This window comes from Equus caballus, chromosome 2 (assembly GCF_041296265.1).
Source record: "Equus caballus isolate H_3958 breed thoroughbred chromosome 2, TB-T2T, whole genome shotgun sequence".
NCBI lineage: Eukaryota > Metazoa > Chordata > Mammalia > Perissodactyla > Equidae > Equus > Equus caballus.
Window position 1 is genome coordinate 97,805,097 of NC_091685.1, and position 16,848 is coordinate 97,821,944.

The 16,848-nt window shown below is 35.8% G+C and overlaps 1 protein-coding gene across 2 annotated transcripts in view; it reads right to left on the minus strand.

Moving 5' to 3' along the window:
- The window catches only part of NAA15 (N-alpha-acetyltransferase 15, NatA auxiliary subunit), a 79,184-nt gene that overhangs the window by 13,484 nt on the left and 48,852 nt on the right, over window positions 1-16,848 (minus strand). For both annotated transcript variants that reach the window (XM_005607836.4, XM_001502496.6), the window contains exons 11-15: window positions 15,837-16,006; window positions 14,530-14,682; window positions 13,847-13,975; window positions 12,511-12,724; window positions 4,078-4,271 (exon numbers count right to left, since the gene is read on the minus strand). In XM_005607836.4, coding sequence (XP_005607893.1) covers window positions 4,078-4,271; window positions 12,511-12,724; window positions 13,847-13,975; window positions 14,530-14,682; window positions 15,837-16,006 — 860 coding nt within the window. The remainder of the gene's footprint in view (window positions 1-4,077; window positions 4,272-12,510; window positions 12,725-13,846; window positions 13,976-14,529; window positions 14,683-15,836; window positions 16,007-16,848) is intronic.

A 16,848-nucleotide genomic window follows, 5' to 3' on the forward strand; every position in this document is an offset into this window, starting at 1 on the left:
TAAATTCAAACTATAATCAAGCTATTAAAAAATACTACAATATCCATTCTGTGTTACTTTGTTCCACTACAAATTCTATAGACATTCAAAATTATTCAAATGCCACACTAACGGTGAGATGGCATTTGAAAAGATTTATATTTATAGAACTCTCTCTGTAACCTTTTACTAATTATATAAAAATCATATTAAATAAAAATACTAAAAAATGCTGAATCATGATAAAGATTATATAGGAGTCCTTAAAACGATTCTTCCTATTTTTCTGTAACTTTAAACGTATTTTAAAATAAAAAGTTTTTCTAGAAAAAACATCATATTAATTACCTATTTGTAAACCACTACTGGACATGTGTAAGGTCTGCCTCATAATTGTGCTATTGTTACACTCCTAGACTGAGTATTGAGAGACGACTATTCTCAGTAGACTGGGATGGTGGTGGGGAACACCACCATATTTAGCAGAAGGGCACTGAAGATCTGGGTTCTATTCACCTTCTCTCATCAGAGAGGCAATAATAATTTACCTTCAATGGAATTTGGATTTGCCATATCTGTCCAGCATGCTTCTATTAGTACAGTAATTATGGTTTCACCAACATAGATTCTGGCCAAGGAAATTATTTCACAGCATTAAAAAAAAAAGTTAAGCAACAAAGGGATGTCTGTGGGATTTATCTTGTACTAATGTGTGAAGCAGCTAGCATTATTCTGAAGGATAAACCAGAAATCAGTGTCTAGCACTGACCTAAGAGCTGTAGATACCAAGAGACGGAGAAAACAGGGGCCCTCATAAGTATGCCTTTCTCACACATTTGTAAATATTTTGCTTCTTATTCCCATGGCTGTATGTTCTACAGAGTTGGAATTTACGGTATACAGGGGAGAAATGGTTCCCAGGGAAAGGAAGAAAACTGGAAACTGAAATTGCCACCCAGCTATACCAAGCTTTTTGTGCCTCTAGGGGTACAGACTGAAATGATGGTCACTGTATTGACCAGGATAATTTACTACCAGGGAGATACAGCTGCTATTACAAACCGGAAACAACAAGGAATATAGGGAAGTTAAATCAATACAAGCATTACACTTACTGAAATCAAGTATTTGAACTTGGAAAGAGAAAAGAGAGAACTTAATTCTGTCTACAATCTTAGTAAATGAGAAGATATGCCCCCAAAGGAGATGTGGATCTGCTGTCCCCACATGTGTTGTGTGCCTCTCACAGGTAAGATTCTGTCAGGCTAAATCTAGGCATTTAAATATACATACATAACCACAATAAGCTAACTACATTCTACATTTACCTATACATAATGCAGTACAGGGTTACATATACAAAAGCATATAAAGAGGAACGAGGTTCTAAAATCAGTGCTGAAGACGAAAGAAAAAAATTGTCAAAACTACCCTTGAAAATCCCTAAAGTTGTAAAGATAGACATATAGATATAAATATGCAATATCACTAGTTTACATTATGTGTATGAAAACCATATATTTAAGTACCAAAATCACAATCATTGTAGAAAGATATTCACACTATGAGAGGCACACAAGAACTGACACAGCCTACACAAATAGCAGTCATACCTCCCCCATCTCAAACTTAGTTGGGATCATATGTTCACTGAGTGGAGTATCGGATGGAATTGCCAGCATTATGCATACTCTTTTCTCTCAAACAAAAAATTACATCCAGTCATGAAGATCTGAATTTACCTAAGTTAAACAGATGCAGAATGGGACAGTTTGAGGAGCAATTTAAGACATTTGCAAGGGCAGTTTTGATTATATGCAATATTTTCATTTATAAACTGACCTGAAATTTAATCCACATATTAAGATATGTTGTATAGGAGTATATCTCCCAATACTCTCAGCATAGAAACAAAAAATTTAAAACTATTAGAACACTATTATAAACACGGAATACTAAGGACTCATTACTCTTGATAAGAAATGTGGGTGTGTAAAACAGGGGGAAAAAATCCAGTTGAGATGAATGCTGACTGAAGGCAAGGGGTAACATAATAGGATGGATGCTGCATGAGAACTCACAAATACCAACTACTGTCTCATGCAAGGTAAGTTGGAGAAAGCAATACAGCTTCCACCAAGACTTCAGATTTATACTCAGTTACCTAACTATTAAACTCATTAACTAAACCTCTTCCTAGTTTCCTTTTCTCCTTAACTGAAATTCCTGCTAACTTAATAATGCTTTTATTTTATTTTATATATGTTATTGTGAACTGGTAACATTAAATTTACCATTTACCACACGGAAGAATGCTGAAATAGAGGATCACAAAATAGCCAATTACAGATTGCAGATCCAGACTTGGCAGGCAGCTTTTAAAAGAGCCTAAAATGCCTCTCCTGGTTATGATGGCTTGGTGTAATTTGGCACTGCCACCACTTTGGGGATACGGGTAGGTGTGGATGCCATTAGATGGGGGCATCTAGGAAAAGAGGGGTGTTATGTGCCTAACACATAAGAATAGTATACACTAAAGAGCAATCCATGAAACTGGGTGCCTTCCACTAGGCTCCTTCCAAATAAAGCACTCAGAAGCACTTTCTACAGGCATTATCTTCTTCTGAGACTCTACCACCTCTAGCCACAAATGATTAGACTACAACCTAGCATCTGGCCCCAAAGCAGCCATTATAAGCTGGACACAAGCAAAACCTAATAGAGTCTATAGGGATGCCTGGTTCAAGAATTCTGTTCTGTAGGGGTACTCTTTCTTAGACAGCAACTAAACAATCCAAACAGATCCTCTCTTTAAGAACTATAATGCAAGACATGAAGAGTTACAAGAAAAAAGTTATTAAGGAAAGTCATGGGATAGAGAGAAAGCAAGCGGAAAGAATGATGGTGGCAGGCAGTCAGTGATAGTGATAAAAATGGCAGTAACAAAGAAAGCCAAGGCATCAAGTTGGAAGGCCCCTAAAGTTGCTATTATCCCTGAATAACTTCATGATTCTCCACTAGGCCTAAAAGGTCAATTTTCTGTGTCTCCTCACTTCCCTGTATACTCTTCCAATAAACTCCCAACAACCGTAAGAAACTATCATCTTTGTTCCTAGAAAGTACACATTTGTGGAAAAATGTCAATATATCCTCGTGAACTCCAAGTTAGATTTCTCTATGATTCTCAAATAGCAATACTGCTATGAGACATTACTGTCCACCTGCTCTGGTATAGTTCTAAAGATATTTTCCAACTCTATTTGTTAGGTATTATAATTTTCCTTAGTTATAGCAGTCAGTGATTTTGAATTTTTAGTTAGTAGTGAGGCTACAACTGAACTCTAGGGCAATGTGCTTACTATTTTGCTTTAACATAATGAATTAAGAATTATTTTCACATGGAGTAGGAGGATGTCAAGGGCCAGAAGAAAAGTGCAAAGGTATGTTTTTAATCAAAACGGTTCATGTGACAATGAATACCTTGGTTTCAGCTTAATGGTTAAAAACGGTAGATAAGATTTTGGCTGGGGGGAAATATTTAGGGACTTTTAAGATATCAGGTTCAAATAGCAAAGTCCAATAAAGAAGTATCGTAAACTGACAACATCGGTAAGTAGGAGATACACATCTAGAACTCACTTTTTAACAAGCTCAATTTAGCCTAGATATAAAAACTCGCCTATCACCACTTTTAATAGACACTACATGCTTTACATATATATTTACTCTAGTCCTAACATCTCTGCCTAGTAGGGATTTTTCCTACTCCCATTTTATAGATTAGAAAACCATCAGAGAGGTTAGACAAAGTGTCCAAGACACACAGTGAAGTGTAAGAGCTGATACGTGGACCCAGATCAGAATGACTCAAATGCCAAAACTTTCCACTATACCATACTAGATTACTCTAACTCAGGATCATTATTTCAAGTTTTAAACGTGAAATATGATCAGAAACAAACAAACAAAGACGACTAAAAATTAAACTAAGTTTTTGCTCTAAAATCTATAATCAAATCGATTGAATAAGACAGTGTAAAATGACAAGAGCTGGTCATGAGATTTCACTCAATTGTGCTAAACGCTATTATGAAGTACCTTGGCTAGTTTCTCAGGGATAAGTTCTTCTTTTGGCCCTCCAATTTCCTCATCATCATCATCCTTCTTCTTTTTCTGATTTCTCTGCTGCTTTTCTTTTTCTGCATTTTTTTTCTCTTCTTCTATCTGGGCTTTCTTTTGAGCTCTTCTTTGTTTATTACGTAGCTTCTTCAGCTCTTTGTCAGACATATTTGCTGTAGGCAATAAGTGTTAATTAATGAAATTATAAGCATGTTAATCAGATTAGTAATGATCAATTACTACTATTTAATACTCTCACACAAACTCCCATTAAAAATATTACGTTATGCATGTTCATATGCCTATGTGTACCTAGCCTTTAAATGATTCCATATTTAGAGAGAAGACTGTACCCACTTCAGAAAGTTTTTTTGAAACCAGGTGGTGACCTGGTGCTGCAACCACAGCAAAGCATAAAAGCATGTGAGTTCCTCCAGCAGTATTCAACTATGTGCAATTCTATTAACGAGCTGTTTCATCTCTCTACGGCCTTGCACTATGCTTTCTCTTAGTTATGCCTTCTCTAATCTTGTCAAACGGTTATGCATTCTCTACTCTGAGCTGCCACTATGCCTTATCTATTTTGCTTGTCAGAATACTTTGTTTATGCATCTGTTTCTCCCTGAAACTGTAAGCTCCTTCGTGGAAGAGACCTTGTCTTACTCATCATCTTTATATTCTCAGGGCCTAGCAGCCTACCAAAACACAAAGAAAACACTCAAATATTTGTTTGGATATTTGTTAACGGAATAAGGAATAAATGGTAAATTAAAAATCTGACACTGAAAATTAACAATGTCCCTTGAGGTACAAACTATGGAATGTCTCAAAACAAAGACTGAAAATCACTGGCAAATATGCTATATTAAAGGGAAAATCTATACTGTTTAGACTTCAAGCAATAAATCTGAAAGCTACATGTTCAATCAGCATTTATTTAGATAACATTTGTTAACACTGAGAAAGAAAAAAGTCATTCTAAAATACACCACCACTGTGGTGAATTAAATATATGTCCATAAAGTCTTCCCTCCAAAAGGTAAAGCCTATCTCCTCTTCCCGTAAATGTGAGCTATACTTACTCACTTCTAAAGAATAGAATGTGCTAGAAATCAAAGTGTATGACATCCAAGACGAGGACATAAAAGCACTGTGCTTTCCTCCTTGCTTTCTCTTGGATCACTCAGAGGAAGCCAGATGCCATCGTGTGAAAAAACCCAAACAACTTTATGAAAAGACCCACATGGTCAAGAATAGGCCTCCAGCTGTGAAAGTAAGCCATCTTGCAGGCAGATTCTCCAACCCAAGTCAACTCTTCAGATGCCTTGGCTGACATCTTAACTTCAACCTCCTGAGACTCCTAAGTCTTTCAAAATCATATAGCTAAGTGACTTCCAAATTCCTGCCCCACAGTAACTCTGAGATAATAAATGTTTTGTTACTTAAAACTGCTAAGTGTAAGCAATTTGCTATGCTGTAAGCAACACAGATTCTGGCACCTGGAAGTAGGGTGCTGCTGCAATAAAAACCCACAACGTGGGAGTGCCTTTGGAAGCAGGGAGTGGCAAAAGGTGGAAAGACTTGGAGAAGAGCATTAATGTAAGCTTAAAGAGCCTTAGACTATTGATAGAAGTCTGGATTTTGAAGAGTCTGCAAGTGAGGACTTCAAGTGAAGTGAGGAACATGTTGCTGTTACATAGAGGCAGAAAGTTTAGTAACACTTAGAACATGTATCAAATAAACTGGGTGATCTAGCTAGAGGAATTTCTAGGCCAAAAAAAAAAAAAAGAAAAAGAAAACAGTGTTGAAGGTGGCACCCTGCTACTTGTAGTAAAACTGCAAGAGAGAAGGAAACTAAAGGAAGAAGCAGGGACTTGACAGTTCTGAAAATTCTCAGCCTCTCCAGAAATGGCTGCTGGGCAAAGACCAAATCCAGAAGACTGCCAGGAAAACATATCCAGAGGGAAAGCAGAGAGTTTGCCTTTAAAATCTTCTGTTAGGACTCAGAACTCAGAAACATGGTACTTCAGTTACTAGTCAAACTAAAGGCTCTCTTAAGGGTGTGACTTACAGATCCTCTCAATTAAACAGAGCTTGTAAGAAACTTAAGAGTGTTATCCTCTCAGCAAAAGCTCAAGACAGACAAAGATCTGTGCATGTGGATTCCAATAAGATTCACAAAAGATCCATAAATGTTTTTTGCTGAGGAAAACTCGCCCTGAGCTAACATCTGTTGCCAATCTCCCTCTTTTTGCTGAGGAAGATTTGCCCTGAACTGACATCCATTGCCAATCTTCCTCTATTTTGTATGTGGGCTGCTGCCACAGCAAGGCCACTGAAGAGTGGCGTGGGTCCACATCCAGGAACTGAACGCAGGCTGCTGAAGCAGAACGCACAGGACTCAATCACTAGGACACCCAGGGCAGCCTCCACAAAGTTTTTAAAGGAATTATATGGGAAGAAAGACAGCAAATTTTGACTGAAAGGAAGAGAGAACAAAATGAAAAGAAGCCTTCACACCCCCTAAATATTGGAAGCACATTAAAAAACTAGTGAGTTGCAAACAAATGCTAAGTTTCAAGAAAAAGAAAGGATGAGTCAGAAAGTCGAACCAAGAATCCAGACGGCAGAGTCAAGAGCCATAGAAAAGTATTCCTAAGGTCTTGAGTCCTAATCAAAGTACTGCTAACATGTACCCAACTGGACTTTAGAAATAACATGAACCAGGGGCTGGCCCCTTGGCTGAGTGGTTAAGTTTGTGTGCCCTGCTTTGGCGGCTCAGGGTTTTGCTGGTTCGGATCCTGGGCACCAACCTAGCACCACTCCTCAAGCCATGCTGAGACAGTGTCCCACATGCCACAACTAGAAGGACTCACAACTAAAATATACAACTACGTACTGGGGCCCTTTGGATAGACAAGGAAAAATTTTTTAAAAATCTAAAAAACAAAAAAGAATTAACATGAACCAGTAACTCCTGTGTGCCTCCCATTCTCCCCTCACCACCCCTGTTGAACAACAATGTCTACAGTGGATGCCCTATTCCTCTCCCATCATTTTATATTGGATTTGTGGTTGATAGCCAGCCCTGGTGGTCTAGTGATTAAGATCCAGCACTCTCACCTCAGTGGCCTGGGTTCGTTTCCCTGTCAGGGAACCACACCGTATGTCTGTTGGTTGTCCATACTGTTGCAGATGCTGAAAGCTATGCCATCGGTATTTCAAACACCAGCAAGGTAAGCCATGGTGGACAGGTTTCAGTGGAGCTTCCACATTCAGACAGACTAGGAAGAAGGACCTGGCCACCCACTTCTGAACAAAATTGGCCATGAAAACCCTATGAACAGCAGCGGAGCATTATCTAATATAGCACTTTAAGGTGAGAAAACGGCGTAAAAAGACTGGGCAGGTTCCTGCTCTGCTATACACAGGGTCACTAGGAGTCTGAATCGACTTGACGGCATTAACAATGTAGCTGGTAGGTCACTCATCTCTTTAGTTCAAAGGATTTCATACCAAGAACAGCTATACTTGAAGAGCTATACTAAAGAATCATATTCAAGAAACCTCATCAGCACCTGCACCTCATTTATATGATAACATTGTGGACTGTGAGCTAATGCTGTAATGGGATGAAATTTTTGGAGGCCCTGGGAGGGGCAAGTGTATTTCACGTGTAAGAATAAGGTAAATAATTTGTGTCCAAAAAGCAGAACATGACAAACACATGTCTACAAATTCTTTGATTTTCCTCCCCACTCAAGTATAGGCTGCACTTGGTGACTCACTTCTACAAACAGAAATGTGAAGGAAGTGAATCGAGTATCACGTCAAGAGAATAGAACATTAAAGATGTGGCTTCTTCCTTGCTCTCTTTCATGGCTAGCTACCATATCTTAAGGAACCCAAGAAACTCTCTGGAGAGACTAAGGAATTAATGCCTCCTGCCAAAAGCCGTATGAGTAAGCCATCTCGAAAATGGATCTTCCATCCCAAGACAAACCTTCAGATGACTGTAGCCCCATTCAATACCCTAACTACAACTTCATAAGAGACCCTAAGCCAGAACCACCTAGATGCTTCTGAATTCTTGACCTGTGGAAACAGGTGTTTTAAGCTGCTAAGTCGGGGAGTAAGTTATTACGTGGCAACAGACAGAACTGTCAAAAACAAACACAAACCTGTTTCTCTTTTTCCTGGTAAAGAATCCCTTTCTACTAAAAAAAGAAAATTTCAAGCAAGGACCAAAAATTATATCCTGGAAACAGAAGGCTACGAATGAGTGGTCAACATAAATTGACCTTTTAATGATGTGTAAAATAATTGCTACTGCTTGCATCCTTAGTGCATGCTAAATACAATATATACATTATTTTATTTAATATTCTCAACAACTTCATGTATTAGACTGCAATATTATTTTATGTATAAGAAAACTGACGTTTCAGAGGAAAAATAATGACTCAGATACAGTAAAAGGCAGAGCAAGGATTTAAATCCACTTCACTCTGACTCCAAAGTCCGGGCTTTCCTTCCACTATGCTATACCTGGGGTTAGCAAAGTTTTTCCACAACAGGCCAGATACTAAATATTTTCAGCTTTGTAAGCCATAGGTCTTAGTTGCAACTAAACTCTGCTGTTGTAGCATGAAAACAGCCATAGATAACACGTAAACAAAGGGGCTCAGCTATGTCCCAATAAAACTTCATTTACCAAAACAAACTATGTATGGATACTAGTATGGATTTGGCCCACTGGCTAGTTCGTGATCCTATTCTATAATACGTGCCACTGTCTTAAAAGGACTCATATCAGTTCATAATAACAGAGTTGTCATATAAAAACAGAGGGAAAAAAACCCACATAGGAAATTAATACAGAAATTAAGAGTCCAAATCCTGTTTCACTTCATTTAGCACTAATTATCTGGATAAGCAGGGTCTCAACTTTACATGAATTTGTTATTATTTGTGTGAACATGATAGAGGCTGAGAATTTTAGCTTAGGAGGAGTCAGGAAAATTCTACCATGCTAGAAGATAACATTGCACTATCTTAAAAAGAAAAATGTTTGTGCATGTGTGTATACATGTGTGTACACCTGTATATATGTGTATACATAGAAAATAACATCTGAACCTAGACTACTCTATTCAGCCCAACTAACATTCATATAAGAAGGCAAAATAAAAGAAATCCGGCCATTTAAAGGCTCTTAAGTTTACTGAAAAATAAAAACATAAGAAGCAAAAGATAACTCTCAACCAAATAAAAGATAACACTAGATATTTACTATAAATATCAAGCTTTATAGTGAACCATTAGAAGCACTGTATCTACCTGATAAAAAGGCAGCAAGCACACTATTGTTCCTATTAATCAGCACATTTTAGCAACTCTAACCAATGCAATAAGGCATGAAAAAGAGGTATAAATAAAGAAATAAAACTATTGTTTACAGATTAACATAATGGTTTACAGAGAAAATTTTTAAAAATCAACTGAAAAAACTAAACCTAGTATCGGAGTTCAATAAGGATACTAACTTGACATACAAAAACTATATTCATTTAGAATACTGTAATGGAAAAAAAGGACATGTAAGGATAATGCTAATAGTAAATTTGCCAAAGTTATATGACAACCATTACACTAAACAATAGTAGGAGATACATGCATTCTAGTATGCAGTCTCAATATTGTTTAAGATTTCCCCACCCTAAATAGTAATCTGTATACGTTAAATGTAATTTGAATTAAAAACTCCACAAGAAACTTTCCAGAAGAAAAGCTAATCCTACAGTTTATACATAAGCAAAAATTTACATGTAAAACCAAGAAAATTCTAAAGATGTAGCATTAGATTGAGAAAAATAGATCATAACAGAAACCTATACTGGTGTCAATATCACACAGTTTTAATGTCTTTACAAGTTTTGATATATATTAGAATAAGACACCATGCCCACAACCCACCATATTACTTTTTCAGTTTAGTTCATGATAAAGGTGGCATTTTAAATCAGTAGGGAATACGACAACCTATTCAAAAACTTCTGTTGAGGAGTCAGAAGTTTGTTTGGGGGTAAAAAAGCCATCCTCCACCTCACATCATATATAAAAATTAACTCCAAATGATTAAATTGCCAAATGTAAAAATAATGGAACAAATATTATAAGAAAACACAGAAGACATTTATAAATATATTTTAAATTTTGACATAGAAAAGCCTTTCTAAGCAAGACCCAGAAGCCATAAAAGACTAAAACTTTTACATAATGAAAGATACTCACCATAAACAAAGGTAAGACCTAAGTGACAGCAAGAAAATGTTTGCAATATAACCAAGGATATGTACAGAACTCCTACAAATCAAAAAGTTTCAAAATAAAATGGGCAGAAAATATGGAACAGGCAATTCACAGAAGAAATCCAAAGGCAACATGAAAACATATGCAGATGCTCCACTCTTAAAAATCTAGGAATTATATATTAGATATTTTCTCCAAAATAACAAAGATGTAAAGGACAGGTAATTTTCAGTGTTAGGAATAAATTAAAAGATAATCTCAACACAGTATTGGTGGCAATAAAAACTGATGAATCTTTTATTGAAGGCAACTTGGCACTATTTGAAATTACCACACTATTTTTAAAAAAATTTTAAATTTTATTTATTTATTTTTCTTTTGAGGAAGATTAGCCCTGAGCTAACTACTGCCAATCCTCCTCTGTTTGTTGAGGAAGACTGGCCCTGAGCTAACATCCATGCCCATCTTCATCTACTTTATACGTGGGACGCCTGCCACAGCATGGCTTTTGCCAAGCAGTGCCATGTCCACACCCGGGATCCGAAGCGGCAAACCCAGGGCCACCGAGAAGTGGAACATGCGCACTTAACCGCTGCACCACTGGACTGGCCCCTGAAATTATCACACTCTTTGACCCAGCGATTTCCACTACTAACAATCCATGCTAAATAAGTAAGTGCATAATGATGTACAAGGACATTTACTATGGCACTGCAATGATGGGAAAAAATTCCACATGGATTCCTACACAGCCATTAACATGCCTGATGATGATAAGCTGTGTGCAGACATAGAGCAACACTATGAAATGAGGGGAAAAAAGTAAGTTAAGCAAAACTGGACAACTACAAAGAACCACCCTGACATGTGTATATAGAGTATGTACACATAAAATTCCAAAAATCATAATTGTACACAAAGGAAACTGAACCTTTCATAGGGATAACGTTCAAAGGGAGATAACCTTTTGGTAGCAGAAAAGTGAAAGGGGATTTTCATATTTGCCCAGGTATATTTCTGAATTGTTCCAACTTTGTATAATTACAGTTAATTGAATATGATTTGTAAAGTTTGAAGAAGAGGAAGGCAGAAGGAGTGAACAGAAACGTAAACCAGAGGATCACAGCTCAGTTTCAAATGTCAATAGTCCTGTAGATTTTTACTGGCATTTCTTTCTAGTTGACAAAGTAGTAAGTAGAAAGAGTCAAGTGAAATCAGTACAAGGGTTTCAGTGTGTGATCTTAGAAAGTTCTAAACTGTTCTGAGGCGACCGGAAGTAAAATTTAGTAACAAATTAACATAATGATCCAAAGGTCTTCAGCAGGAGGAAGAATACAAAAAGTAACCAACCATAACCTCAGAAGAGGAATAAAACTCCAGACTAAAGAAAAAAATCTGACACACTTTTATGCCCCAACTCCTATAACATTTTTGCTATGAATAAGTCACAAAATATTTGGATATACAATTAAATTTATATCCTTCTATATGCCTGGGTCACTTTCATTCTGAGATTTTTTTCCCCAAATAATTATCTAAGGAAGACTTCTCTCTATACATCCTGACATCCTGCTGTAAAAATGGCACATCAAAAACTGGTCAAACGATAAAGTCACTGGGCAATTTTATCAGCTTAATTCCAAGCTGACTTTTAAAGTTCAAGCAATATTCATCTTTTAGTAGCTTAATTATAAATTACCATTAAAAAGAGGAATAACTAGATATACTGACAGCCAACACTAATGTAGAGTTCCAATATTAATTATATAGGTAGCAATTTATAGTATTGCATCGTTAGCAATTTACAGTATTGGGTAAACCAGATATTAAATGTAAAACTCATGAAATCCAACTTCTTATAAGCTAATGATTAGTTACAAATTAAATTCTTGCTTAACTTTTGAAAGTAAAAAGTAAAGAATATTTTTCTTTTGTTGCTTAGAGAAATTCACAAAATGACCATCATTATTTTCTAAACATGTAATAACATCTTCCCACAAGGTGCTTAATAAAAAGCTCAGGAAAAATCTCTATTACACAACAACATAAATACACATACACACATCACAGCGAACAATAAGAAATCTTTGAATACTATACCTGTATCAGCTTCATGTTCTTTATTCTCATCTGTAAGGGGGTTGTCGTGAAGCTTCAAATAGATCTCTATAGCAATTCTTGCTGCCTTGAAGTAAAATGGATGCTGCCGAAGTACATCTTCTAGTTTTAATAAGTCCACATATGATCTAAGGGTAATCTTCCTCATACAGTATGTATGAAAGTCAAACTGGTCGTCAGTGATTTCTATAAAATGCTAATAAAATTATCTTTTTTATTATACTGAAGTATAGCAACGTCAAAAAAAACTACAAAAAAACAAAGCTTGGAATTACTTGTTTCTTAGGCATGAACCAATAAATAAAATATAAGAAATTACAATCATTCAATATGAATACTTTGCATATCAAAAAAAATACAATTGGCCATCACCTAGCACAATATATGGCATACACCAGGCACTGAATTATTTAGTGAATGAAAAAGAAACACAATACTTTAAAATATATATATTTATTCCTTCCTTAATCATATTTAAATAAAGCTATCATGACAAATCAAACATAATTTACTAGTATACATAATGGTGTAGTACAGCAGATTTACATAAAATATTCAGTTTTTATATTTAGAACAATTTGCAAAGGATTATAATATGTAGTAGTTGGTAATTTTTCTGAGGATACAAATATGAATCCTATGCAATGGAATACTGGTATGTGGGAGAGAAATCAATGAGGAAGTAAGTCAAGCAACCAGAAACTAACACATTTCAACTAAGCTCTGGGGCTCTCTACTTGATTACAGAACAAACGTGACATCATATAAGCTATTTTTATCTGTGAAAAACACAAAAAACGAAAGCGAATACTCATGACAGAAATGAATTAAAAGTAAAAAGGACTAAGAAAACAATAAATTTATCAGAAAATGAGGAATTACATAGGCTACAGAAACGTTGTGAAAAGGCTTCAAAGCTTATATCTTATAAATACCAAAGGTATATGGCATGGCATCACCAATCAACCCACAAAAAAAACGTTTCCAGGGTAACTTAGTAAACATTGTGTGTATTACTGAAAAAGCCGCAGTACTTTGAAAGGAACATTCAAAAACCAATGGAGACATAGCCAAGATACAAATTTTCCATAAAGTTTTTTACATGAATTCTTACAGGAAGAGTAGACAATGGGGAAGTCTGCTGAAAATATAGTCTATAATATTTCCATTATAAACACTGAAAAATGTGAATACTGATTTCTACAAATCACTTACTGTAAATTATAATATGGGAGAAAAGAAAAAACTATAGGATTTACCCAAAGCCTTCAACATATAACAAAATAAAAAGAGAAACTCATATATATATGGTACTTACTCTCTCAATCTCATGACATTTCTTAAGTGCTTCACCAAATTTATTCATTGCCTTATAAGCCTGGGCACATTCTGTCTGGAACCACATACACTGCATTTCATTCAAATTCTCTACCGCTGATGTTCCTTCCTATATGAAAATCACATATATTCAAGACCATTTCTTACCAAATACATTATTCCACCATAGGATTTAAGAAAGAAAAGATGGTCAATTGATGTGAATTCTTTCAAAATAATTTTTTGTTTTTTTAACCATTCTCAAAGTAAGAAAGAATAGTTGATATGTGAAAGCAACTGGAATAGTATTTATAATCACTAAAAAAGATACATACCTTTGTAAATGATTAATCAAAAGATCTACATAATTGGGATTGGAGAGTAACATAAGAAAAAGAACACCAGCACAAAGCAGGTACTCAATCAATATTAGTTCCCTTTACTTCTAGAAAATCCATCTGAACGTATGAGAATATATCAGAGTTTAAAAACCCACTGTACAACCATCTAAAAAGAAAATAATGTTTAATGCTCATGTTGATTTCAGGGTTTTTTTTTCTGATAAGGTGACAATTAAACTCGACTGTTTTGATATTAAAAATACTGGAAACCAACTTTGAAAAATAAGCAAGGTATACAAGTACAAATTGTTTATTCCTATGTAAGAACACTAGCTGTACAAACCCTTGTAAACTTTGAGCACATTTCTTCAGCCTCCTTTATCAGATTGGCTTTTAACATGTACTTTGCACACTTGGAGTTGATAAATCTGTCTGCCGTGTCCAAGGCTTGGGCCTCATCCATCCACCTTGCAGCTTCTTTAATATTCCCAGCATGCTTACAGGGTACAAAAGCAAAATAAATCGGTCAGTATGCTGATTTTACTACGCAAGTCATTAGCTACCTCTTGACAGCTGAAACACAAATGGAAGAAAAGGCATTCTCTGGACTCTTGAGACCCTAATCAATGTAGATGCATACAGTCTAGCATAACATAAGTCTGATATCTAGCTGGTTATACAGAATATAGGCTCTCTGACAGGAAAGACTTGTTTCAACAATGTGTCTATTGTTACATAACCTCACTGCCCATAACAATGCCAGGTACATAGTGAACACTCAAAAACAATGAATGTTTGAATCAAAGAATAAATAAAAATGGAAATCTTTAAGTCATAACGACATAACTCAATGCAAAGGTGATAAAAGGCAAATGAATGGCCAAATTCCTACTCCAAAGGAACCACAGAAACATTAGTGGACATTCTACTATAATCCTATTTCAATTCGCCTAACTAGTCCATTTGGCAAAACCACAAAATTAAGGAGCATAACCTGGCTCTAAAAAGTGCTTTTAAAATATTACTCAATTTCACTATTTTTTGATAAATAATTGGTTTACAATCCCTTCCTCAGGAGATTTTATTACCAAATTGTATTTGTATTAAGAGAGAGAAGAGCCAACTTTATTTTAAGATGGTGCTAAAACATAGGAGTGAAGATTCTCAAGCAGGACCCAGGAGTTGAGAGCCAAAAGAGACAAAACATGTAGAATTCATAGTAGAATCTTCAGTTTCATTTCATTAAGATTACCAGATACTGATTATGATCATACTCAAATGTTAATAGAAACAAATATTTCACAGAAAATGCAATTACTTTTATCTATACTTTTACTACTTAAAACCAAGAGAATAACCAGATATGTGTATGTGTCAAGGTATAACATGAATAACCACATATATGAGTAACCATATGTATGTATACATGCGTATGTATGTGTGTACATATATAGATAGATGAATGATCAAATTAGCATGACTATGACAAGTCTAAAAGTAATCAGACTGAGAAATGTACTAGACTTGTTATTCCATGTTTTATGAGCCATCAAATGTCATTTTCTTACAGCGTTTAGAATCTGTAAAATACAGAAAAAATCTTTATAAGTCTCACTATCTTATAAAAAAGGGGTGGGAAGAGATTTTTACCTTATAGATTTTAGCTTTCACAAGAAAGAGTTCTATCAATGTAGGTGTACTTTCAATAGCAGTATTTATGTATTCCAGAGCAATAGATGGCTGACCAATTTTGTCATAATGTTGTGCCAAGTAGTACTGGACCCAAAGTAATGTGGTTGGTGGTTCCTCTTTTCCATCATCTTTAAAAAGTGGGGGGGGGGGGAGGTGGGAGAGGAAAGAAACCAAGATTAGTCATTACATATATTAAGAGAGTACCCACCTCAAAATGGCTCTATCTTTATTTGATAAGGAAAGTAGTTTGGACCACATTATTTATGTACTAGCTATAACACTACCCCTAAAGTTTTAAGATCTTTGGAAGGGACCATGCTTTCTGTTCTGTATCATTATAGACCCCAGCACAACGCCTTGCACTTAGTAAGAACTTTATATAATAAAGGTGGTGATAAATGGGATTAAAGATGTAACGAATTACCTAAAAAACAAACTGAAGGGGGTGAGGGGGAGTCAAGCTGTACTAGAACTATGAGAGTCTACTGACCAGGATACTATTTATAGAGAGGAAAAAAAAAAGAAAAATCAAAAGAAATTTTCCATTAATGTGAGGTTAAAAAAAAAGGCCTAACTGCTTAAGTCGGTTTTTAGCCAATGTACTAAACTATACATAAATATACTTGTGATGTGGTTATTTTGAATTTTGGTGATTATAATATTCTTAATATATTTTAAAATTATGCTGAATATGCAATGATGCATAATTTAAGTTAAATAAAAACTATACCGGGGTCCCGACCCACGGCACACCGGTTAAATGCACACATTCCGCTTCGGCGGCCCAGGGTCCACCAGCTCAAATTCCAGGTGCAGACATGGCACCGGTTGGCATGCTACACTGTGGTAGGTGTCCCACAGATAAAAAAGTAGAGGAAGATGGGCATGGATGGTAGCTCAGGGCCAGTCTTCCTCAGCAAAAAGAGAAGGATTGGCAGAAGTTAGCTCAGGGCTAACCTTCCTCAAAAAA